The following is a 27,150-nucleotide window of genomic DNA, read 5'->3' as shown; positions in this document are numbered from 1 at the left end:
AGCCATGAAAGACTCAAGGGGAGGAGGAGCCCTGAGAGGCTCGAGGGGAGGAGGAGCCCTGAGAGGCTCGAGGGGAGGAGGAGCCCTGAAAGACTCGAGAGGGGAAGCCCTGAGAGGCTTGAGAGGGGGAGGAGCCCTGAGAGACTCGAGAGGCAAAGCCGTGAGAGGCTTGAGGGGGTGGAGCCATGAAAGACTCGTGAGGAGAAGCCCTGGGAGGCTTGAGGGGAGGAGGAGCCCTGAAAGACTCGAGAGGGGAAGCCCTGAGAGGCTTGAGAGGGGAGGAGCCCTGAGAGACTCGAGAGGCTGAGCCGTGAGAGGCTTGAGGGGTGGAGCCATGAAAGACTCGTGAGGAGAAGCCCTAGGAGGCTTGAGAGGGGGAGGAAGCCCTGAGAGACTCGAGAGGCGAGCCGTGAGAGGCTTGAGGGATGGAGCCATGAAAGACTCTAGAGGAGAAGCCCTGAGAGGCTTGGAAGGAGGGGGAGGAGCCCTGAGAGACTCGAGAGGCGGAGGCCGCGAGGGCTCTGAGGGGCGAGCAGAGGCTGGCAGAGCTGTGGAAGACTCTGGGGGCGGAGCAGAACCCGGCAGAGCTGTGGAAGACTCTGGGGGCGGAGCAGAACCCGGCAGAGCTGTGGAAGACTCTGGGGGCGGAGCAGAACCCGGCAGAGCCGTGGAAGACTCTGGGGGCGGAGCAGAACCCGGCAGAGCCGTGGAAGACTCTGGGGGCGGAGCAGAGCCCGGCAGAGCCGTGGAAGACTCTGGGGGCGGAGCACTGGGGCCGTGTCTGGCTTCAAGACGGGGGCCGTGTCTGGCTTCAAGACGGGGGCCGTGGTAGGCTTCAAGACGGGGGCCGTGGTAGGCTTCAAGACGGGGGCCGTGGTAGGGAACGCTGGTTCAGTGTCTGCCTCCCCTACAGTAAACGAGGAACCAGCATACAGTAGGGCGAGGTCAATAAACTGAGCCAGGTTAAGGGAGCAGCGACCACCAGGCATGAATGATGAGGCTGGCTCATTCAGTCCATGTTGAAAAATGGTTTTCAGAGCCACCTCATTAAAATTCACCTGGTTGGCCAGGGCACAAAAATCCACAACATAAACCTCCAAGGGTTGACTCCCCTGACGCAACCCCACAAGTCGGGCCGCTGGCTCCATAATGTCGAGGGCGGGGTTATGAGTTACACAACCGCTGCCTCGCATAAAAAACCCTTGGTCAGCGTCCGAAGAGCCACAAAACCTCTCCGGGGGTGGAGAGTGCACGGAGCTCAGAAATGCACTGGAGGCATAAACGGGCTCAGGGGCAGACACAGGTGAAATAGGGTGAAACAAATCAGAAATAGCGCATACCTGCTGCCCCTGGGCTGTGAGCGCGTGGTTATCTCTCCACACTGTAGCTCCTCGCGCCGAATGTGACGTGCTTCTCCGCTCTAGTGAGCTGCGCGAATCCTTAGCGCGGGGCATTGTGACTGTCAACGGTGAGGTTGGTTATTCTGTAGCGAACACACACACACAAGATGAGACAGTCACAATGTCGGATGAAACTGCTTTATTAATCGAAAGCAGTGCAGGCAAAAGTACAAAGGGCAAATCCAGTGAAGAGTAGTCGAGGGAAGCGTAGGGTCGAAAGCCGGGGAATCAAAGTATCGTAAGGGGCTAATCCGGGAGAGAGTGGTAAACGAGAGCGGGAGGTCGAAGCCGGGAAAACAGTTAACAATTAGGGCGAAGAACTAGACGGGACTAGCAGGATCAAAGACAGGGGAACAAGGGGAGCTGGCAAGCTAAGGGGTAAACAAGAGGAGGTCAGAACTAGACGAGACTAGCGGGGGTCAGAACTAGACGAGACTAGCGGGGGCAAAGATACGGAAACTAAACACAATAACCAACACCCGTGAAACGGATGTGCTGTGGTATTTATAGGGGAAGGTGCAGGTGTAAACAATGAAAGGTGATGAGACGAGTGCAGGTGAAACTAATGTGCAGGAGGATTGGAAGCGTGTGAGAAACTCGAGGAAGGGAGATAACCTACGAGCATGTGAGCGAGTAGGAGCAAAGTGGGCGTGAGGGCTCGAGCGAGCAAAAAGAGCGTGAAAAGCTCGAGGGGGCGGAGCGAGGGAGTGAGGTCGAGGGAGTGAGTGTGTGTGCGACGAAGCGGGGATGGGGCAGAGGAGCGGGGTTCGTGACACCTTGCCAGTGTTTCTCTGGTACTGATGCATGATGTCATGAGAATACTATCGCTTACAATATAAATACAGCTCATATTTTGTCTTCTCTTATACAAGTTGCCACCGGACAGTTTCAGCTACATAATAGAAATAGGGGAGCCATGTCCAAGCCCCCCCCCCCACAGCTACTGCTGCCTGTCTCTACTGAGACTGTGTGTGTGTGTTCATTTTGAGTTTGCTGTGATGTTGAGTTTGGATGCAGATTGTGTTGTTGAGCGGTCAAAAAAACATTCTCTTTGTTTGTGTGGATGTAGATGTGTAAGTGTTGGAACTAAAAGCTCTGTAGAGAATCATGGAAATGTAATTTCCTACAGTGGGTCGATCAGACCCTGGACCACTTCCATTATGACATCAGCAGAGAGAGAGAGAGAGAGAGAGCTCTTATAAATGGACCGTCAACAGTGGAATATGGATACATTATGAAAGAAGGGAGGGAGGAGGAAAGAATGAAAAAAAGATGAAAAGAGGGAAAATAAAAAACAAAGATGGAACAAATGTAAAAAGAAGGGAAAAAGAAGGAAAGCAAGAAAAAAGAAGAAATGAAAGAGAAAAATGAAGGGAAAAAAACGATGAAAAAGACAGATATTAAGAAAAAAGGAACAAATGAAAAAATATAGTTTATTGTGTGGTGTTCCAATAATAATAATAATAATAATAAAACACTTACAGCACCTTTATGGCTGTGATTTCCAGAATAAAGTAAATGTATAATATTCTATAATATTTCAGTAATAATGAATATAAGTTTTAACATTGATAAGTAGGTCGCGTCTCTCTTTCTCCCCTCAGGCGTCTCCCAGTCTCCACCTGTCACCCGCCTCTCTCAACATGAATCACTATGCTAATAAGAAGAGTGCAGCGGAGAGCATGTTGGACGTCGCTCTGCTCATGGCCAATGCTTCTCAGCTTAAGGCTGTGCTGGAGCAGGGGCCCGACTTCAGCTTTTACACCTCTCTCATCACCCTCATCAGTCTGTCTCTCGGTCTACAAGTGCTCGTGGGGATCCTGCTCATATTCATAGGTGAACAAGAACACACACACAAACAGGGTTGAGGAGGTTTGTCAAGATGGAGGCTCAAGTAAACACAGCATGTCACTTCACTGGCTCCTGGAATCTGCTGGAACTCAATTCAAGACAAAGCTTCAACAACTAACATCCCAACCACATTCAAACAAAGCCTCAAGACCCACCCAATGTCCTGTATATATAACATCTGAACACTACACGTCAATACCACTGTTGTTTATTGTGTGTTCATATGATGAAACTCGTTCAGTATAGTGATCGTGAAATACAAATATAGTAATATATAACATAAATACTTGACAAACTGGCACAAACTCATCAAAGTTTCCTGTAGTTTCCAACTTTCCAAAAGTTCCATGTAGTAGCCAGTATAAATGATGTTTAAGCATATAAACCTCCTTACATCATTTGAACCACTGAGACGCAAAAATATTAAGGATGGTCACAGTAACCGTTTGTAATATTCGATAACTGCAAGGGTGCTCTGCAGCTCCGCCCACTCCCCTGAAGCTCTGGCAATTATGCGATCGAGTCTCATCTCTACAACATTAAACTACTGTTATATTTCTATGTATTTGAATACTTTGCTGTAAACTTAAAAATATATTGTATATTGCACTTATAACCGCTACTTTAAATCAATAGTTTTATATATTTTCATGTTCTTAATTTGATTATGTCTTTCACAATTCTTCATTGGATTGTAGTTAATTCCCTTCTTCATTGGATTGTAGTTAAGTACACAGTCTTGTATCTTTGTATTTTTGTCCGATTTTTAAATAGTTTTTTTTTGCTTCAAATCAATGTTTGTAATGTTGTGATTCACCTAAGAGCTGGTTGGTTTGGTTCATAAAACCAGATTAAACAGCCCCAACATTCTAAACCGCAGTGATGAGGTAAACAGAATAATGACATTATTTAATTACATTATTTTAAATCCACACATTACCATTCTTACTGTAGCAACTATATTGTTTTGGCATAAATATTGTATATATTTTTAATAAATGTTACTGTGATTATAATTAGGGCCCAAGAACTGAAAGTGCAAAGACCCTATTGTTCTTCTAAGGATTATTATTATTATTATTCTTTTGAAGGTTTTGAGTACTTCTGAGGTACTTAACATACTTAAAACGAATGAAATTCTGAACACACATCAGAGTTGTCTGCCAATAGGGCTGGGCAAAAGTTGTAGGGGGGTCCTTTTGGGGTGTGGGGCTGTGCAGCACCCCCTTTTTCACCTACATTCACCAAAATTGGTACTTATATAGTTATCATCAACCCAGACAACTTTCATAATTACAGTCACTGGGCTCCGCCTAACAGGAACCGCCATTTTGTATTTTTACAAAATTGCATGCTCTGTAATTTTAAATACTCCTCATAGGAGATTCCTGAGACTGTCACCAAATTTTTTTTAATTGCAAACTGATTTTTAATATTTTGAACAGTTGCCATAGCGAGGCAGTAAAATAATGGTGAAAATGCAACAGGAAGAGTCTCATATCTTCTGCATGCATTGTGTGATTTAGATCAAAATTGAGATGTATGTTTAGTCTTGGGGCTAATCACATGGATGTGGCTATTGTGGGTCACGGTCATAGCACCACCACCACAGACTTTAAAATAGTCTTCTTATGTTTACCTGAATTACTTCAAAATAGTTTAGAATGATGTTAGGACACCACTGATGTAAAATTGTGAAGGGACTCTTGATATTTTAAATTGTGTTGCCATGGCAATGCATACAATTTTAATATTCTTTTCTTTGTAGATTCATGTTTTGAGGAACTTGTCTTGCTTTGTGTCCATCATGCATTGTTTTCCGAAAGCCACCGGGTGGAAATGGACCCATGGTGCTTGGGCCCATCATCACTGCTTGCAGCTATATTTATTATTAAAATTCAATATTCAGGGGAATATAAGCCCCTTTTATGGCAGTTGTTTTCATACTGTAGTTTCCTCATGGATATTGTTTTTTATTACAAATTCCATAGTTTGTTTTTTAGAAAGCATAATTACATCTGAGCGTGGATTTACATGTGTTTACCATAATCTTACTTATAATAGCACAGTTCAACTCTGGATACTCTGCAAGGACTATGGTAAATGTTCATAAGGACAAGTACAACAGAGAATTGAACAAAAGCTTTACAGTCTGGACTCCCGTGAATTAAGGATGAAGCTATGATTTTTTCTCCTGTATGTTCAGTTCTGATTAACTTCAGTGGAAGAAGTTCATTTAATAATTAAGATCCTGATGAAAGAGAAACATCCTTACAAAAGTCCTACTGTCAGAATGTTGACTTTTTTTGTTGTTAATATCATTAAATTCACATCTGCCTCGCAAATGAATGCTTTACTGTCAGATGTGCTTTTCAATGTGACAAATGCAATATTAATAATGTTAACTGCATTTGTGGTTTAATAATAATATCTCTGTTAATATTGTACCCTCTGCCCCGATTGGAGAGTGAAACGATCATGTGGGCTGAATATTTCCAAGGCTGATTTTATGTGTGTGTTTTTATTGTAGTGAAGTGGAATCTGAATGATGAGCAGAAACATCTGCGTCTGAATGTTTTGGAGAACATCACAACAGGTTGCGTCTTCATCATCGTCGTCATTAATGTCTTCATCACTGCTTTTGGAGTTCAGAGGCCCAATCCAGGTGTGTGACATCAGCACACTCAGACAGGTATGTTACTTACACACGCACGCACACACACACACACACACACACACATTCTAACACTGTGATAAACTCTCCTCACTTCAGAAGATATGAGCTTGCAGTATAGCAATATGGGGACCGTTCCTTAGTTTGTGTTCAGGCAAACACATGGTGGTGCTGTGTACTGGTATCTGTCAGTTTTAAAACAATGTGTCAGTCAGGGTAGATGACATATTTTATTTTACGCAAAATAAAAACTATAAGCCATAGGAATTCAGTCTGTTCAAGACATTGTCCTGTCATGAGGTCTTAGGTCACACATTTTTTTCATAACCCATGTGTCCAAGACTAAGGTTTTTTTTAAAGACATTTTTCAACATTTCATTGGATGAACGACGGCACAGACACACGCCCACAGCAGTACAACCACTGAACTGACTGTGTGTCCATCACAGCCTCATTTTCCACTCAGAGGCCGAGATCTTTGAGGAAACAGTGTGTGATCATAAAATAGACTGAATGTCTATGAACGAGCACATGGCGAGTGTTCAGCTGCATTAGAGCGTCATCCTGCTTTTCACATCTGTATATTGTGATGGAAAGTGATAGAGGAACATTTCTATTTCCTGGTACTTGCTGCCGTCTAGTGGAACGAACGAACACTTTTAACAGGGACACAGAGCAAACAGAGCCTGAATCACAGACTCTCAAAGACAGGATTAAATAAAGAAAGTGGTTTCTGTAAAAGGAGACCAATATTTTGCAATGAGTCCACTGTGTGTGTGTGTGTGTGTGTGTGTGTGTAAGTTGAGCTTAAAGGTTCTGTGTAAAATAATGCAGGTGGCAGCCAAATATCAAAGGGCATTCTCTCTCTTTTTTTTTTTTAAATGGCAATAACCTTTAATTTATGTGACAGCTATAAACTAAAATTGCTACTTCATGTTGCTAGTCAGAGGCAGAAGATATTAAGGGGGGTGATATTATTGTCATTTATAAATTTAGATATGCCCTTATGTCATCAGAGAGACTGTGAAGGGAGATGCTTAACCTACAGGAAATGTTGTTTGTTCTCCTCAGGAGGTCAAAGTTAATATTCTAAGCTAGTTATTTTATGTCATTCTTGCGGTTTATTTTTTAGCAATAGTGATATCACTCTCTCTCTCTCTCTCTCTTCCAGTTAAGGAGACACAAAAGCTGTCAAGACGAATGACTGTTAATTGTCTTTTTTCAGAAGAATTGGCCTGTATGTCTGAAGGCCAATCATGATCACATTCATGCAGTGTGTCTTTTAATGTCACATTCAATTACTCTGTTTGTTTGTTCTTTACATACCTTTTACACATTTTCTTCTCCCTATTTTTAAGAACGTTTTTGTCATAATTTAGGTATCTGTTGTTTAGCCATAAATGTGACTATGGTCTTTAAATGTGAAGAGATCCATTCCAGAGCTCACAGGAACATCACAGTCATTCCTGTGAACACATATACAGGCACAACTCACCCACGCACACACACTGTATATATATATATATATATTAAAAACCTACTGGTGTAAAACATTAGGGCAGGTGTTTTCAAACTTTTTGATGCCGAGCAGCACCAAATCTGACAACCCCTTGTTCCCCATGTTAAAAGACAAATATTATTTTTAAAATATGACTATGATTTTTTTTTAAACTATCACCAGCGCCAGTATTTGACACCTTGCGAGTGAGCAGTGGTGGTCAGAGTTTGTACGGCATCTGTAAACTAACCAAATTTGTTAGCCTGGGGTGAAACCGTAAAGTACTTAAAGAAACATGTAAAGTTGTTCTGCTATCAGCCATTATAAAAACAACACAATGATTTTCTTTATATCTTCTATATTTCTGTAACAGCTGAATTGAAGTGGAGATATGACGTGGATGTTTACAGAATAAAGCTTTCAAAACATTTTTGTGTTTTTGGAAAATACTGTAAATGCTTCTGTTCACCAATAATGCATTAAATTGATCAAAAATACTCCTAAAAACATTTGAAAATGATTATTTGTTTGTAATAAGCATTTAATATATATATAAAACAACAGTCAAATCTAAACATAAAAGATTTTTAAAAAGTACTAAAGATAAATGATAAAGGCCGCAAGGGTTGAATAAAAATCAAGCAAAATGAAGAAACACTATAAATGCATAATTAATGTTCAAGTAATGTGGCATGGGTCATTGATAACCATATAAAACATGTATTTAAGACATTGTTTCCTAATGTATACTGCATTGCATACTTTTTCAGAAATGAGCAGTATACAGTAAATACTGATGCAGTATTATGTGACAATACATGTTATTTCATGCACAGAGTAACCAAAACAACATTCAATTGAACACGGCTGGGAAACACATTCGCAATCATTAAAACAACAAACTAAAAGGATTCATTCTCAGTCGGGGTCTTGTGGGCTCCATAGACTTAGATGACCTCCTCATATAGAGATCATCTGTACAGGTGGTGCAGGTGTGCTGAATAAGTACTGTCAATTCCAACGGTGGTCTACAAGAAGCCCCCCACAGAAGTGTCTGTCCTCCCCCTTACTGATGACACCTGTGAAACATCATATATTCATAAAGCATATCAGAACGGTTTGATCATATAGCGGTATTTCATAAGTCACATTTGGTCCATCTGTACATGGTCATGTGATGTTTTCAATCATAAATGTCATGTTCTGATGAAATACTGGACTGCAGGAAAAAGTGAGTGCCATGGACTTCTGTACGTGTATGTGCGTTCAACCCCTCTATATTTTGTCTGCGACCTGCAATTTTTCAAAAAACAAAACTAAAAATAATAATCAATAATAATCAATAATAATGGTGGGTCGGCCATGAAACGAATGGACTGCGATAAGCTAAAATGAGGTCTGCGTTATGCAGAAAAGGACAGTGAACCCCCCCCTCTAATTCAACTTTTGGGCCAGTCGCTATGTAATATCCCGGGCTGATTTCTCTTCGCAGTCCAGCCCTGTACTGAACATACTGGATATTGCCAGTGATTTGTGTATCATGAGATTTCTGCTGGACTGCATATTTTGTTCTGGACATCTGAGACAAAACATTGGATTGTTCACCCAAGCAAGATCATAGACAAGTAGAAAATGTCTCATTTTGTAGAAAACAGCCTAAAGTAAGAGCTGATATAGAGTTTGTGGCTCATTGAGACTTACAGAAGCAGTGATCAGAGCAGACATGAGACGTTTCTCTTCGTTGTTTTACAGATCATATTTCACTTCATGATTCTGTTTATAACCACTTGAACTGTATATTTTAGTGATATTTTAAGAAGCTCTATTTTCATATTTCTACATCATTACCACTAGGTGGCGCTCATTTGCACCGTGGGGGTTTTCAGGTCTTGTTATTTAATGTAGCATTAATGAATTAGTGAAGTTCTGTCTTTTCTTTCAAATAAATTAGCTTGCTCCATCTTTCCTCTTATTGTTCAGCTTCTCCGCTCCAACCACCAGTCATACAAAGACCATTTTCACCATCCAGTCGATCCTACTAAATATGCTGTTCTTGTGGAACATTATGTAAACACAAGGGGTTGTGAATGCTTTAAGAAAGGACTTGGAGAGCTCGGGAAATACCTGCAGGTCACCGTGGGTAAATGTTTGGTTGTCTGCTGTTGTTCTTGTGTGTCGTCTCTCTCCTCTGTGCTGTTGTTGCTGTTGTTGTTGTTGTTGTTTCTGGTTTTGTGGTTGTGTAACCCTTCTCTCTGCTGCTCCAGACCCTCAATGTCTATTTGATGCCAAAACTTTGCCTCCTCCCTTTTTCTTGCTCTACACATGACAATCACAGGACACACACCACCATTCACCAGCATATTCATGTTCATCAAGGTTGTAGTGCAATCTGGCTCTATCTCAAAATCCTTCCATCTGAGGCAGCCATCTATACGGCTTCCTAGATCCAGATATTCTAGAATAGTACAGCTAATATTATACAGAACATTGGAAAATATGTATTTTGCTCCATGCTAACTTCAGGCTGCCTCACATTCCTAACCATCTTATTTCTTTCTGCCATGGAACAAAGCAGAAATTTAGCAAAATGTCCAGGCTGCCTTTTCCATATAGTACATGTATAAGTGCAGTAAAAGTACTCCATGTGACTCATGCACTATATTCCAAGTGTTCTTTTTGTGGATAACAAATGAAAGTTATTATTCACAGAAAGTCATCCCCTTGACAGTTTTCGGTGGTTTTTGTCTTTGACACGTGAATTTGTGGCATATTTGGATTATGCCAGTCATTTTAGTTCAACAGCCAAACTGGATACAAAACTTTAAGCTGCTTAAATAACCAACATTGGAGTAAAACAAAAGAGCGCACATGGATTACTTTATTAGAAGGCTTTAGATTACATTCAGTTTATGTTTTTTATTTGAGCTGTTGGTGTTGAATCAGATGACACGTTTTTTAAGTGTAGAACAGTTTTAATGATATTTTTTGATTTGAATGAAAACAAGCAATTAATTTAGATGTCAGCACATTGAATATTAATCAAACACCAATACTGCCCTTCAAAGGCAAAACACAGTAACTACAGAGTTCTCTTTATATCTGTCTTGTGACAGAAAGGTCAGATTTACATTTGATTATGCACATTTGTCTGGACATCTGATAATTTGTATATTTCACAACAGAGTCACTTCTAAAAGTCACTCATCCTTCAGTAGATTCATTATATATGTTTATTTCAGGGGATCAGCTTTAATCGAGCATATTAAACATTTTCATATTCCCCTTTAATATGTCTGATGCATGCTTTTGATATTTTGCTGATTATCCTCAACTGAAATATAATATTTTTGTTGACTAAAATGATATGCACCTTTTGTTTGGAGGTCCTGTTTCAGTTAGGATGCAGTACATTGTGAGACAATGCATGTGCGTGGTTTTATTTGACTCTCACCTCTCCATCTTTCTCCTCTCGTCTCGCCTCACGTAGCTCACCAGACAGGAAGTGATGAAGATGATGCTCATGAAGAGAATGAAAACCACACTGATGAAGGATATGAGAAAAGCCAAGCGGAAGCCCTCGTCCTCAAACCGTGTGAGAGCTGTTCAAACGCACACAATCAGACGCACAGTGATGCAAAACACACGCTCTATTCACAGGATTCTCAGTCACCGTTCACTTCACTGCATCTTTTTCCATACAATGAATGTGAATGTGTCAGAAGCTGTCATTCTGCCTGACCCCTCACAGAAGAAAGAAACAACATAAGGATAAGACCTGTCAAGTTCATGTCATTTCATGTTTTCTGAGGTGTGTCAGCAGGGGGCAGTCAGCGCGCCTCAACAAACCTCACAAGCAGCGCAGCCACAGAATGAGAGCTGGACGAAGCACAACAGAATGCAGGGATCTCCAGACACCAATATGAAAATGTTAACTACATTTAACTTGACACAGCGTCCTAAAAACTCAAAAATCTCAAAAAAACTAAAAATCAATGAGATGATTCAAGCATCTGTGTAACTCATATATAGATAAACCAACTAATTACATTGAAAATAGTGCAGATGGAACACAGAAACACATCCTGCTAGAACACGACAGATTGACGAACTGCAAATTGCAATTCCTAAATGGATTGCTCTCAACTGTAGGCTTGAGATGTGCAATGTTTTTCACAAAGATCAGTGGCTTCCTGTTTCCTAATCACCCATGAACACTATTCTTGTAGGAGCACAGACATTATCAGTGCAAGACATGATGTCCTCATGTACCTGACTGTAGACTGATTAAGGCTGTAAGATTTCTCAGAAGCATTTAGAAACCCTTCTTCAACACTTTTTCAATTAACTGATTGAGTGGACTGTTAAAGTGCTCTGAAATCATATATGTTTCATCAATTAAACTTATTGTTTAAACATTTGCTAAATAAAGATAATGTGTGTCTTTTTAGTAAATACAATTTAATTTGTAAAATATGTCTTTACTAATAATTATTGTTTAATTAATATTGGCTGATGAAGACAATCTCAAAATAGATCAGATCATGTAAGGAGGAGGTGGCATTCATTTGGAGGGTTCACAAGGCAATTAGCATATAAGCCTGTTTGCATCTGGATCGAATGAAGTTTGTAATTGTCTGTGACAATGTTTGTGATTGTCTTACGTATGCACTCTGGTGTCCCTCCAGTCCACTGCATGTCGTTGCTGCTCCACACACATGAGATGTGACTGCCGCTCACTGCACGGTGTCTGGAGGGGCACTGCAGTTTGATCACTGTACCAACCCTGGTGCCATCTCCAGACACAAGCTTCAGACTGCCAATGACAGGAGACAGCAGGGGCACTGACCTACACTGACCTACAAGACCATTTACAACAGGATTTACAATGCCGGGATTCTAAGACTGAAATGAATCAGAACTCTGGGTAAATAAAAGTTACATGCATTAGATTCATTTGTGTGTGCAAAATCTCATATTCTACTGCACCTTACGACTTCAGTTTCCTTTTTTAAATGACATCATATTTGTCCTCTGTTACTCCTCAATACTGTATAGTTTTGTACAAGTAGTGTTGAAGAAGTGAAACTTGAAAGTGAATGCTGGTGTGTGTCTGTTTCATTTCATCCAGATTCAAACTGTAAACTTATAGCTGACAAATAGCATGTATGGAGGACTAAACCTGCATAAATAATAAATGAATAAATGTAATAATCCAAAAATAAATAAAGGAATAAATGTCTTGATAAAACAAATATAATTAGTTTTTAATTAAATTTATTCCTGAATTTATTATTGTATGACTTTATTCCTTTATTATTTTCTATATTTATTTTTATTCTTTTTAGCTTTTAATTATTTATTCATTTATTTTGCATATTTTTTTTATTTATGTGTTAATTTATTTTTTATATTTATTTATTCCCACATATATTTATTTCCATATTTATATATTCCCATATATATTTATTTATTTATACGTGTATTTATTTTTACTTTACTGTGTGCAACATGGAAATGAGGGAGACGGTCCTTGCGGAGCTCCAGTGCATCAAAGGTTAAGAGCTCAATAGTATTATCGGAAGCAGATGGATGTCCCACCTTAACACACCCTGACTCGCACAGATTTTTAATATGCAGGGAAACGTTTTGCAGAGAGTTTAACAATCCAGGATGTGCTAAGACATTCATACCGGTATACAGCTCTCCTAAACCATCAATAAGCACCTCTACTCTAAATGAAACAGTCATTTGATGCGTTATTATCGACTTCATTCGCATGTCGCGCTACTCTCTAGATATGAAGCGTCAGCTATAGATTTATATACATACATAAACGATCAGGGAAATGAAGCATGGTTGTCTCTTTTACAATGAACAATCATAACAACAGAAAACAATATTAGGGATTTGCAGATATCAAAATATGAAGTTATATACACAGAAAAAAAGAAAAAGACAAGGTTAAATCATATAATTTATGAAACTTGCTCATTTTGTGGATTTGTTGAAGAAACAGCTCCCCATTTATTTTGTGAGTTTAGTATAACCAATAAATCTTGGCTTGACTGAAGCTCTTATGTTTTTAGCCCCACAAATAGCTATAGTTTACATGATATTGCTATGACCTAGTGTCACATCAAAACAAGTCAAGAGTAATCGAGCACACGCTTCATATAATAAGCCAATGGTAAGCAGGAGCCGCCCACATCATTATCATACAAGAGACAGAAATGTAAGAATAAATACAAAAATAAATACATGTGGGAATATTTAAATATAGAAATAAATACATGTGGGAATAAATAAATATAAAAATAAATGAATGCATAAATAAATAATAAAAATAAAAACAAATGAAAGAATAATTTTTTTTTAAAGAATAAAAATAAAAAGAGAAAATAATAAATAAAGGAAAAAAAAGTCATACAAAAATAAATTCAGGAATAACTTTCATTAAAAACGAATTATATTTGTTTTATCAAGACATTTATCCTTTATTTATTTTCTTATTATTACATTTATTTATTTATGTATTTATTTATTATTTTTGCATGTTTAGTCCTCCATAAGCATGGACATATATACAGTATATATATATATATGTGCAGTGCATTCAGAAAGTATTCAGACCTTTTAATTTTTTCACATTTTATGTTCCAGCCTTATGCTAAAATGCTTTAAATTATTTATTTTTTCACATCAATCTACATGCCATAATCCATAATGACAAAGCAAAAACCCGATTTTTTGATAACTTTATTATCAAAGAGCTTCAGAGATCATATGTGGAGAAACTTGCAGAAGGACGACCATCACTGCAACACTCCACTGATCTGGCCTGAGTTTCCCGATAACGTTGTCTCTTAGCGCGCTACGAAGACTCTTAAGGTATAACTTAACTGAAGGTATACCATTTCTAGGTGTGTTCCTCGGACCATGCCTTAGGAAGCCGCTTAAGATATACCTTCTTACGTGCGACGTTACCCGGTGCTGTCCGTGGCGATGGTGCTGAATTTGTTGATATCGATGGCTCGAGAATCAATTATTCTCTCGTGCAGGGGCTGCTTCACTGCGTTATGTGAGAAAGCGGTGTTCTTTTTAAAAGAAGCACTTCAGAAATAGTGGAAATTGCATTTATTTGGACTCATGGGATATTATAAAAAAAAAAATTTACAAATTGCAAACTAAATTAAACCCTGGATATTTTATATAATTTCGGAAAGAGTGCGCGAACGCACAACCTCGTGCTCAAACGTGTCATGCGTCTAACCCACTACTTAATTGGCCCATAAAAAGCTGTCGTGTGCGCTACCAGGACACTTTGCCACCACGTCTGCAAACATCCCCCTGTGGTCCACCACCACCTGGACATTGATGGCCGCGAAGCCCTTACGACAGATGAAGGCCTGGTTGAGCGCTGATGGGTTGGCTATGGGGATAAGTGTCACGTCGACAAGCCCTATTATTTGTGGTATACCGGCAATGGCATGGAAGCTTTGATGCGCATCCATCACTTCGTGCCTGGCGGAAGGCATGCGGATATAATCTGTGGCACGACGGAGCAGGATGTTTGTGACTGAACGAACGCACCGCCACACCGAGGTCTTACTCAGTCCATATCCATCCCCAACCACCTCCAGAAAACTCCCCACTGCATAAAAACAGAGAGCCGCAAGCAGCTGAATTTCGGGGCTGAGGGGTGGTTCCGTCGAGTTTGTCTTGACACATCCGGACTAATAAGATCTAAAAGCTGCTGAATTTGCTGTCGTGGCAGGCGAAATTTCTTTTGAATTGTATCTTCTGACATGGTAGCCAGGGGACTAAAGTTTTCGCGAATATAATAGTGCACATACACCAAATGGCTTCGCGGACGGCGCGGACTTTGATTTAGCACAACTATTCGCTGTATCGCTGCAATAGTTTGACCAAATTCCCCACCACAGTCATTCTCTTTAAATAGACGAATAAGCCTTTACTTTCGAATGGTTTGCCAGCTGATGTACCTTTGGATAATATAATTAAAAAGCTAACAACAATCAGTGTGATGACAATTTTATTATTAGCATGAAAACACTTGAATTAGCCTAATTGAACACTGGGTGTATTCAATTTAAAATAATATTCGTATAGACTAAGATGTAAAGAAGCTTTTTGCAGTGGTGCCCTCTAGCGGAGTGAACTGCCAACAGTGATAAGGTATAGCTAAGAGTGCTCCAGACCAACCTTCCGAACGTATGACTTACAGAAGGTATACTTAACTAAGAACGTTTCGGGAAACACGTATTAACGATAAGGTACAGCTTAAGGTGTAACTTAAGAACGACGTAGCGTTAAGAAGGTTTCGGGAAACTCAGCCCTAGGCTTTATGGCAGAGTGGCCAGACAGAAGCCTTTCCTCAGTGCAAGACAAAAAAGCATCTAAAGGACTCTCAGACTGTGAGAAACAAGATTCTCTGGTCTGATGAAACGAAGATTGAACTGTTTGGCCTAAATTCCAAGCATCACATCTGGAGGAAACGAGGCACAACTCATCACCTGCGCAATACCGTACAAACGGTGAAGCATGGTGGTGGTAGCATCATGCTGTGGGGGTGTTTATCAGTGGCAGGTATGAAAGCATTTCAACGGCATTAATCCGCGCGCGCGTTTTAAACCCTCGCGCGCATTATTGACACTGGCAGGCAGTAGTTCATTGCCGCACGAGGAAACGGGAAGATCTCACGCGCGCAATACAAGATCTCCCACGCGAGGACATGCCTGACAACACGACAAGACAATTCCCTAAAATCTCCCGCTCTATTTAATCTCATCTGCTGCTTTTGCTCGCTCAAACACTTTTATTTTTGGCAGTCGTGGGGTGGGCTTTGCTCTTTTGATTGTAAACTCAAATGTCATTGGTTACTTACTCTTTTCCGGAAGTCTGTTTTTGTATTATTATTATTATTATTTTATTCTTGTATGAATCAACAGAAAGGCAGTCATACCCGAAAGATTTACAAACAAAGACTGAGATTATAATTCAATTTACACATCACATTCTCCGCAACATACCAAACAATAAATAAAAAAAGTAAATAAGTAAAATAAACGAATATAAATATAAAGTAGGGGAATAGGAGATTTTTACATTACAAAACCAATCCTTCAACAACGAATACACATATTTTGCTTTGGGACTTTTCATTCCACTCAATGTCTCTAAATACGTTGAAAATTCCTCTTTAAAAGCAAATAATCGGGGAGGTATTTTGATACATTTGTGTATATAAAATTTCAACAAAAGCAATTAGTTATTAGTAACATAAGATACATTTTTATCCTTAATTAATCCTTAATCCTTTCCTTAAACTAAATGTAACAATTTCCCATGAAATTTCCCATGTTCAGTCTTGCAGGTATTTTTTGTTGCATCCAGCTAAATGCATCCTTCCAGAATGAATACACCAAATTACATTGAAAAAACAAGTGTTCAGCTGTTTTTATCTCGGACTTGTATATTTGACAGATTTGAGTGCCCAACATTAAATCTTATTATTTTTTTTAATTCTTTAGTTGGATAAATATGATTCATAATTCTAAACTGCACCTCTTTACATTAAGGGGCAATGGGAACTGAAAAGCAATTGGTTCTAATTTCACTCCTTTCATCTCCAAATGATGAAAAATTGAAGATCTCTTTACAGGACTTTGAAAACATTGTTGTAGTAATCCATCTCTCAAAAATCTGTTAGAGCATTTTTTATCTGCAAAGTTTACATTTTCTATCATGAGATCATGCAATTTAGGTTTTTCCCACTGAATATTTGAATGGTTCCTTAACTACTTTAATCATCAATAATGGGATACTTTTAATACTTTTCTCATACACATTAGGTGAGCAACTTATATTGTATATATTGTATTGTATTTTACTCATTATATTCCCAAAGTTATCCATAACATGTGTTACTGACCATATGCCTTTCTGCCAGCACTCATCAATAAACAAAGATTTTCTGCTCTTTGTTATACATCTGTTATTACACATTTACATGTTATGTGGGCTAAAATTATGTTTGAACATCAATTTCCAATATAATAGATAGTTTTACAGGGAGTTGCATCCGGCTAAATGCTGCTTTTGCAAAAAGTGCCAAAGAAATACCAAAGTCACACTGTAACAGAAAATGTATGCCACCACATTTTTTAAATACAGCTGAAGGAATCTCAATCCAGAATGAGGACTCATTATTAAAAAAAACTATTGTAACCATTTAAGCCTGATAGCCCCATTCATAATGTCAAAGTCAATCGTCTTAAAACCTCCATCTTCATAATCTATAATCATATCACTTTTACGTATATAATGATTTTTCCTTTTCCATTTAAAATCAAAATTCAATTTATTTATTTTATCTTTTTAGCAGAAGCTGCTAGTGTGAAACATGGATAAATGAATCTAGAAAGACTCTCTACTTTTATCAATAGAATTCTTCCGAATATCGTCATGTCTCTCTGCAGCCAAGTATTCATAATTAATGAACATTTCTCTATATTTTTATCAAAATACATTTTTTCTAAATTATCCACCGACTTAGATATCAAGATACCTAAATATGTAATGTCATTTTTAACTGGCATATGGATGATCATGGATGGCCAATAACTCACATTTTGAGAAAATCTTAATAAACTGAAGTGCTAGTGGTATTTGCTGTTCATTTAAAAAAAAAAAAAAGGGCAGTGTCATCAGCAAACTGACTTACAATAAACTGATTCCCTTCTAAATTAATGCCAGATATTTTGCCCATTTCCAGAAGTCTCTTATGATTGGATGTCTGTTATAAGAGGATTAATAACAAGCTCAACTTCACCTTTAGACATGGTTTCACCAACAGACCCGATGCATGTGAGTCAATGTTTGAGCGAGCAACTTTATTGTTATTTTAATTTCACAGGTGTTATGCTGATAGCGTTTAGTATTTGTGTGAGTGACACAGAGTAATGTCTCTACGTGTTTACTGCATTATTTTAATATCCGGAGCCCGAGACCCGGATGAGATATCGATCACAGCATTGGAGGGCGTCCTAGTGGTGTCGGATGCTGAAGACTTGACCCGACTGCAGCCTTCGGGTGTAGTAACCCTGTCTGAGGCGAATGCTGAACTCACTGCCATGTTTTCCCGGGCCGCCGCGAGTGTCGGGCTTGAGTGGAACCCTCTGCCCGCCACTGATCACTCACAGCTGTATTACTGGTTGGACCCGATCCTTCAGCTTGTCCACCCTCACTACCCTCGAGGTTGGGGCGGCCGAGGGTTATGCCACTATTCCCCAGGTGGATTAGGTGATCGCGGCACACCTGTGCCCGCTGAGCACCGCCACCTTGCGGAATCGGCCGGCACTACCTTCCCAAGCATTTAGGAAGACGTCGTCTCTGGCGACGAAAGCCTACAGCGCTGCCGGTCAGGCCCGCTTCCACCTTGCACGCCATGGGCCTTCTACAAGTCCATCAGGCCAATGCACTAAGTGATCTGCACAAGGGTAGTTCTGATCCTGATGTGCTGCAAGAACTGCGCTCGGCCTCTTATCCTCTGAGTGACGAAGGTCACAGCGCGAGCCATCAGGTAGACGATGTCGACACTTGTGGTCCAGGAGTGCCACCTATGTCTGAACCTGGCTGAGATGATGGAGGCAGACAAGGCCCAGTTCCTTAATGCCCCCATCTCCCAGGCTGGCCTCTTCGGCGACACCGTCGAGGACTTCGCCCAGCATTTCTCGGCGGTGAAGCAACAGTTGGAGGCCATACAGCACATCTTGCCCCGGCGCGGCTCAAGAGTGTGCACCCCGTCTGTTTGCCGAGGGCGTCCCAACCAGCGACCCAACCAGCTCCACCCCAGCTCGAGCCTACTACTCGCCCACGGCGACCCCTAAAAGGGCTCCTAAACATCCATGAGACAGGCCACCTGAGGAAGGAGCTGACTTTTCACGGTAGCCGCCCCCGCGGCCATCAAACACCGGCAATTACAGCCCAGGCATCACGAACCCAGACCCCACCTTCTCATGCACGGCTGCACCACACAAACCACATCCCCGGTTGGGCACCGGTGATGAGTTCCGAAGATGCCCCAAGAGGTCCTCCTCCTTTGTGCCGGTCGCACAAAGCACTCCCGCCTCGGGTCGGAGCCCCGCTCTCCGACGCGGCTCTCCCTGCTTCCCCCCCACTGCAAGGCCACACCCCCAGGAACATAGGATGCGATCCAACCCTTAGTGCCCCTCACCCGGAGCTTGGGAACATGGTTAACGCTTCCCAAATCGTCACGCTGGCTGGCCAGAACTGCCCGACTCGGCTATGCGATTCAATTCGTTAGGCATCTGCCCCGGTTCCACGCCGTTCTCTTCACGTCGGTGAAGAACGAGAGTGCCGCCGTTCTGCATGCGGAGATCAGCGTCCTTCTACGGAAGGACCCGATAGAGCCTGTCCCTCCAGCTGAGATGAAGAGTGGCTTTTACAGCCCTTACATCATTGTTACCAAGAAGGACGGTGGTTGCAGAAAATCCTGGACCTGCGAGTCCTGAACTGGGCGTTGCACAGACTCCCATTCAAGATGCTGTCACAGAAGCACATTTTGTCTTGCATCCAGCATCAAGATTGGTTCGCGGCAGTAGACCTGAAGGACGCAAACTTTCAGGTCTCGATTTTACCTCCACACAGGCCCTTCATACGGTTCGAGTTCAACGGTCAGGCGTATCCGTACAAGGTCCTCCCCTTCGACTTGTCCCTGTCTCAGTCGTTTTAGGGCTTTGGGTCAACTTTGAAAAGAGCAAGCTCTCCCCAGTTCAGATCATCTCTTTCCCTGAAGTGACGTATCTTCGCTAAGTGCATAGCGCCTTTCCCCTCCAAGAAGGTGAAGCCGTGCGTTCCTCTCTCCCATGTGTGTTCACGACTTGTAAACTCCGGATGTTCTTTCTCCTAGCCCTCGAATTCTGATTCGTGGTCAGACCCAGTACTTGTGCTACATGCCCTGTACCGGAGTAAGTGCTCAACAGGTTTTCGGGTTTCCTTGTTAACCTCCTGTGATGTATCTTCTGTGGCACGGTCTCCCCTTTCCTTGCAGGTAGACTCACGTCTCCCTTGCCGTACACGGTCCTCCCCTTCGACTTGTCCCTGTCTCCCCCGCGTCTTCACGAAGGTCATGGAGGCTGCCCGTCCCCCACTAAGGGAAGTGGGCGTACGCATAATGAACTACCTTGGGCTTCGGGTCAACTGTGAAAAGAGCAAGCTCTCACCGGTTCAGATCATGTCTTTCCTCGGCATGGAATTAGAGTGAATTAGAATTGAATTAGAGTCAAGAACGAGCGTGCGCAGTCGGTGCTGAACTGCCTGAACTTATCCAGGCAGCAAATGTCGGTCCCAATGAAGTACTTTCAGAGGCTCCTGGGGCATATGGCATCCTCAGCGGCGGTCACGCCACTTGGGTTGATGCATATGAGACCACTACAGCACTGGACCTAGTCCCGAGGCATGTATGGCGCCGCGGCACAAATCGCGTGGCTCTAACGCCCGCGGCTCACTGCCTTTTCAGCCTTTGGACTGACGTTGCGTTCTTCCAGGTAGGAGTCCCCATACACCAAGTGTCCAGGTGCGTTGTGGCTACGACGGACACCTCCATATCCGGCTGGGGCACCATGTGCAACGGGCATGCATGATGCTCTATCATGGCAGGTAACACTCAGAGGAGAGTGGAGACTCCAACTTCTGGCGGTCCAGCTGATTTGGAGTCAATTCAGTAGGGCACAGGTAGACCTGTTTGCCTCCCAAGAATCCACCCACTGCTCGCTCTAGTATGCCTTGAAGGGAGCCCCCATCAGCACAGACACGCTGGCACACAGCTGGCCCCCAGGGCTGCGCAAATATGCGTTCCCCACAGTGAGCCTACTTGCAGAGGTTCTGAGCAAAGTCAGGAAGGACGAGGAGCAGGTCACCCTCGTGCCTCCGTACTGGCCCACTCAGACCTGGTTCTCAGACCTCACACTCCTCGTGACAGCTCCTCCCTGGCAAATTCCCCTGAGGAAGGACCTGCTTTCTCAGGGACGGGGCACCCTCTGGCACCCACGCCCAGACCTCTGGGATCTCCATGTCTGGTCCCTGGACAAGATGTGGTGGACCTATCTGGTCTACCGCCCACTGTGGTTAACACGATCACTCAGGCCAGAGCCCCTTCTACAAGGCAGCTCTACTCCCTGAAGTGGCGTATCTTCGCTAAGTGCATAGTGCCTTTCCCCTCCAAGAAGGTGAAGCCGTGCGTTCTTCTCTCCCATGCGTGTTCACGACTTTGTAAACTCTGGATGTTCTTTCTCCTAGTCCTCGAATTCTGATTCGTGGTCAGACCCAGTACTTGTGCTACATGCCCTGTACCGGAGTAAGTGCTCAACAGGTTTTTGGTCTCATTGTTAACCTCCTGTGATGTATCTTCTTTGGCACAGTCTCCCCTTTCCTTGCAGGTAGACCCACATCTCCCTTGCCAGAGCTCTCTCTGCCCCGGTCGCTGTGTTATAGAATCTACCCCCTACGAAGGGCAGGACTTACCACTGTGCTTCTCCCATGTCCGGCCATTGGGCCCGTATGGTGTATTTGCCACTCCTTACCCTCCCCTCCTCTCCAAGGCAGGATGTGGCATCGTAAATTTAACTGGATTTTTTTTACAGTGTAGGGCTTGAAGATTACTACTGGGGCAAAGTATTGGAAAATACATTATACGCACTTCTAAATCATGTGCCTAGCTTGGATTTATAAAGTTTAAAGTAGTGCATAGAGTGCACCTTTCTAAAGCTAAACTGTCTGTAATATACACTTACATCCCTGATGTATGTGACAGGTGTAAAGTTTCACCATGTAACCTTAGTCACATGTTTGCGCTTTGCCCCAAACTACGGTTTTACTGGAATTCTTTCTTCAAAATTATTTTTGGGGTATCATCTGAACAACATCCTTTGAACCGCAGGCAAGCGGATGTGGTTGCGTTTGCATCATTGCTAGCTTGGTGTAGAATTCTGCTGTCCTGGAAATCTCCCCTTCCCCCTTCATCTTTTCTCTGGTTAATGGATCTGATTTTCTTTCTTAAATTTGAAAAAAGTAAAATATAATACCAGTGGCAGGGAGGATTCTTTTTTTTTTTAAATGGCAACCCCTTCTCACCTATTTCAATGAATTGTGTACACTTTCCTTAGACTGAGAAGCTGACTACAGGCAACCTGTCCCCTTCCCTCTCTAGTGTATCAGATGTACAGTATATATGTTTTTCTATATTTTTGTCTTTACTATCTGTAAAGCACAGAATAACTTATTTAATTAATTTTATTCCCTTTTTATGTATATATACATATTATTATGAGGTATGTTAATCACAGTCATAAACAGGTCTTTATTGTTTAATCTATAGCCAGACTTTTTTCCCCAAGGTTATCAAAAATATTCTTTTTGCCTTGTCATTATGGGGTATGAAGTGTAGAATGAAGTGAAAATAATACATAATTTAAAGCATTTTAGTATAAGGCTGCAACATAACAAAATGTAAAAAAAAAAAAACATTAAGGGGTCTGAATACTTTCTGAATGCATTGTATATACAGTAAATATTTGGTAGACTGGGCCAGTTGTTGACCTTGAACCCCAGTGAATATTTATAATGCTATATTCATTTTGAAAGTCAATTTCTCAGAGTCTTGACAACAAAAAAGCAATTGAAAATGGGTATGCAACACTGAGCAAAGGTGAAGCATGTTGTCTCACTATATGGGGCAAGTTGTCGCTATGAGAACTTGCCATTGAATAGGTTATTATGAAACACAAATCAATTAATGAAAAAGCACAAATGTACACAATTTAAAATACAAAAATATCAAAGTATTGCTTTGGATAAATATTGTAAATGGATACATTGTATTACATGGAAACATATTAAACATATGACAACTTGCCCCAAGTTGACATTCATGAAAAATAGGGGAAGGTGGGGTAAGACACCCCCTTAAGAACAGAGTGCATTTACAGCTGAATTGTAACATGTTAAGAGATGAGTTTATCACATATATGATAATGATGCATCATCCAACATATTAAGAGGGGAAATAAATTAAACATTTGCGAATTTAGTTTTTAATAGCACAACATTTAAAACCATGAAAAGGGGACACCCTGCCCTGGGGCAAAAAAAAACAAAAACATATTTTTGCAGAATATATAAATTACATCTGATGTCATTTTTAATTGTTTATTTTTTTAAAGTGTGTAATTCATGTAACATCCTATATAAAATATTCCATGTAAATTGATGCACTTTGACAATTTATTTGTTTAGTTTAGACAGTTAGAATAAAGACAGACAAGTCAAATAAAAAATCCCTGATATCTGAATCACACTGTATCATTTTATGAATTATGATGTCATAATAGTAATAAACCATGAATTCAGAATGAATGATTCCACTCAGTTGACCTATAGGTTATGATGAATAAAACTGATTTTTGAAATATAAATCTAATTCATGGAATAATAAAATAATAACTCCCACTGGGAGCCTTCTGCCTCAATTCTGAGGGGGGCATCTTACCCCAAGAGTCAAACCTACATTTTTCACTTTGAAATAAAAATAATATTTCCCCCCCGTAAAATACAAATGTGTTACAGTGTCCACAAATCCCCCATTAATAAATAGACCAATATCCACCATAAAATAAATTCACAGATCACTATTAACCAATGAAATTTAACCTCAAATCAAATTATGTTGGTTCAGAGTAAAAGTGAAGATTAATAAGAGCATAACAATTCAATAAATGTGTTGAGATGAGATGACATCTGTGGTCAAGATTAAAGGTAGGGGAGACATCTTCCCCATCTTCCCCTGCCCTTGTCCTGAGAACACAGTTCAACCTTTTAAAATCTATCGCCATTACAAAAATATAATTCTACTGGAATTCACAAAAATGATTCTAATTTCAGACAGTTTGAGCTCACTGTTTGAATACAACATTAAAAACATTTGTGTAATTGGACTTTATACTCAAAATCTTACAGTCCTTTTGACAACTTCCGCATATGATAACTAGCCCCAGTCATCCTTGTATATTTAGAATACATTTATTTTACATGCTGTGACTGCTCGCCATTTCTCCACAATATTAAAGGTGCTGTAAGCAATTGTTTATGAACTGACATGCAGAAAATGTCCCTAAAAAGATGTCATTGAAATAGACCAATCACAGCTGTCTCTGTGCACACACATAATAACTGTCCTGTTACATTGATGGAGGCTGTTTGAGAGTGCTCGAGAAGTTCTAGAACATTGTTACATATGTTCTAGAATATATATATATATAGAGTTTTCATGACCTCACTACATGCAATATTTATATATATATATATATATATATATATATATATATATATATATTGCATGTATATATATATGCATGTATATATATATATATATATATATTGCATGTAGTGAGGTCATGAAAACTCTAGTCTGTGCAGTATAGTTCTATTAGAAGTTGGAACATGTTTAAAATGTTTTAAGATGTCTTGAAACCCCAGTCTAGACCTTAAAAAATGAAATCCCACAAATTTCACTTCATTCGTCTTTTAAAGCTCTTCAGTAGCAGAAAGAGAAGAACAGACGCATCATCAGCACACAACCGGACAGATACAATAAAACATTTGACACAGAACAACATGACTTCCTGTCTGTATTAGTCCACATCTTAAAAAAACTACAGTACACATGACAAGACACCCGGAACTGATGCAATAACACGAATCCACTAAATAACGGTTGATATTTCTATATATATATATATATATATATATATATATATATATATATATATATATATACGCGTAAAAAGCGTAATTTTGATGTCTAAATTCAAGCATAATAATGACGTGTAGGCTAATAATAAAACTGCACAGCGCGAATATAAAACATTTGTATTCAAAGAACGCACTGAAACTCGCATGAAATCCTCATGAACACTTTTGGTTTACCTGTTCGGTTATGATCGCCGCCCCAGTCTCCCATAGACGACACTTCACACACCTGTCTGTCAGACGGACAGAAGACAGAGTGACAGACACTCTTCAGCTGTCGCGCTCTCGTCGTGACGTCACGCCGCTCGTGTCAGAAATATGATTGATATGAGATCCAAACACAGTCCCCCTAAATTTGACTGGGACACATAAGCCCATTTTTTTTTTTAAATGTTTCATCCAATGAATAAATACAAAATAACAAAGCAAGCCTTTTGTTTTGGAGAAAGTTAGCACATGCACACAATTGTTTGAGGATTGAAATGTTAAAGGGTAACTAAACCCTAAACCAACTTTTTTTAGTTAATGATCTGTAAGAATGGGGCTTTATTAGTACTGGTCATTGATTCAAGTAATTGTTTTTACATTTGTGTATAAAGTGTTTTAATTCTACAATATATGGTGTAAAAACGAGTGCTGCGCTCTTCAGGTTGAACGGTGGCTACTGCAGTTGAATTTTCCTATTGGCTGTTTGCGGTACTTCGTGACATAAGCGGTGACAGCTGACGTAAGCAGGTTCCAGCTCACCACGCCCTTGGTACGAGCTACCACGACCGTGACAGTATAAAAAACATCTCGTTTCGTCAAAACCACTGTAGCGAGTCAGGAGTTGGAATTGCGAGTATTGAAAACGATCAGGATAGAGTATTTTAGCATCTATTTAGCATAGCATTTATATAGTTATTTAGATTATTTCATGTAGCCTAGGTAGTTAATTAGCATATTTGTTAGTGTAGTATTGTTAGAAGCATAGTTAGTTAGTGGCATAGTATTGCATCAGTTAGGATAGCTTCAAGTTAGCGTAGATTATCTGTATTTAGTACAGTGGTCAGGATGGTACGTAGGTGTAATGTTGCTGGTTGCAACAGCACTGCTGGACTGTATTGCTTTCCATATAGACTTGGAAATTAGGTGCCAGGGGTTGCACGTCCTTGTTCTGGAAGACCGCGAGTTCCCGCCTAGAGCTGTAGGAGTGTGCAAACTGCATTTTACGCGGGATTGCTTCTCCAACGCAATGGAGGTGGAAATGGGCTTCTCCAAACAGCTCGCGCTGATAAGCGACGCAGTGCCAAATGCTGCTCCTCCTGCATGGACTCCACCACCTCAGCGGCGTCTTGAGGTGAGTGATCATATATATTTGAATCACAATTTATGGTTTGGCTAAAGTTAATCCTCTGGGGTCAACAAACGTGCGTTCGCGATGCGGGAGTGTTAAACGTATTGCACCCTTCTACATTGTATTACGGTATTGACTACCTGTATAGTTTTATTTGGAGGTATACGGTTTTGTACATGATGACGTTACGCTTTATGTCACATTCTTCTAAGTTGAGAGAACAGCTAACTGATGTTATGTTCAAGTGAAGCTTGTGAAATAAAAATCCTGCTAAAAGGATAAACATCACTGAACAGCGTTTCGTTTGTTTTTCCTGCATGCGAGTGAAGGTGAATGCGCACTCGGATGCTCAACAGGGAGTTAAAACCGCAGTTTGAGCCAGCGGCTCGAATTGATATGGCTCCGGCCCTGTGTCCACAGACAATTCACCCTCCTCCACTTCAGGTGAAGGTGGGGGAGAAAGGTCCTCGACTTCAAAAGACCGCTCCGTGGCAAAGCTACTTGCGTCACTCCAGTCACTCTCCATTTTATAGTCTGACAGCAG

General features: G+C 40.8%; 2 protein-coding genes across 2 annotated transcripts; one reads left to right on the top strand and one right to left on the bottom strand.

The window, feature by feature from the left end:
• Window positions 1-510: 510 nt before the first annotated feature.
• LOC127631245 (ninjurin-1-like) lies at window positions 511-5,924 on the top strand. The gene is made up of 3 exons (XM_052109313.1): window positions 511-520; window positions 3,036-3,236; window positions 5,782-5,924. The coding sequence occupies exons 2-3, from the start codon at window positions 3,044-3,046 to the stop codon at window positions 5,922-5,924; spliced, it is 336 nt and encodes a 111-aa protein (XP_051965273.1). The 5' UTR covers window positions 511-520; window positions 3,036-3,043.
• A 1,854-nt stretch (window positions 5,925-7,778) lies between these two features.
• Window positions 7,779-25,521, bottom strand: LOC127630993 (sushi domain-containing protein 3-like). Its single transcript, XM_052108925.1, has 5 exons — window positions 25,448-25,521; window positions 12,085-12,279; window positions 10,875-11,022; window positions 9,548-9,739; window positions 7,779-8,502 (listed from the first exon to the last, which is right to left on the bottom strand). Exons 1-5 carry the CDS (start codon window positions 25,479-25,481, stop codon window positions 8,490-8,492), a joined length of 582 nt encoding a protein of 193 aa, XP_051964885.1. The 5' UTR covers window positions 25,482-25,521; the 3' UTR covers window positions 7,779-8,489.
• Between the last annotated feature and the right edge of the window lie 1,629 nt (window positions 25,522-27,150).

The sequence above is a fragment of the Xyrauchen texanus genome, chromosome 37, assembly GCF_025860055.1.
Source record: "Xyrauchen texanus isolate HMW12.3.18 chromosome 37, RBS_HiC_50CHRs, whole genome shotgun sequence".
NCBI classification, from domain to species: domain Eukaryota; kingdom Metazoa; phylum Chordata; class Actinopteri; order Cypriniformes; family Catostomidae; genus Xyrauchen; species Xyrauchen texanus.
The sequence above is the reverse complement of the archived record's forward strand: the minus strand, read 5'-3'. Positions and strand labels throughout refer to the sequence as shown.

Bases quoted from the DNA above. Each gene is read 5' to 3' on its own strand.
- LOC127630993 (XM_052108925.1), bottom strand. From the start codon at position 25,481: ATGGGAGACTGGGGCGGCGATCATAACCGAACAG. The intron at 11,023-12,084 runs GTAAGACAATCA...GCGTTTGAACAG, and splicing joins AGGGACACCAGAGTGCATAC to CTCTCACACGGTTTGAGGAC. The intron at 9,740-10,874 runs GTGAGAGTCAAA...TGTCATGTGTAG, and splicing joins GAGAGGAGAAAGATGGAGAG to AGCAAGAAAAAGGGAGGAGG.
- LOC127631245 (XM_052109313.1), top strand. From the start codon at position 3,044: ATGAATCACTATGCTAATAAGAAGAGTGCAGCGGAGAGCATGTTGGAC. The intron at 3,237-5,781 runs GTGAACAAGAAC...TTTTTATTGTAG, and splicing joins GATCCTGCTCATATTCATAG to TGAAGTGGAATCTGAATGAT.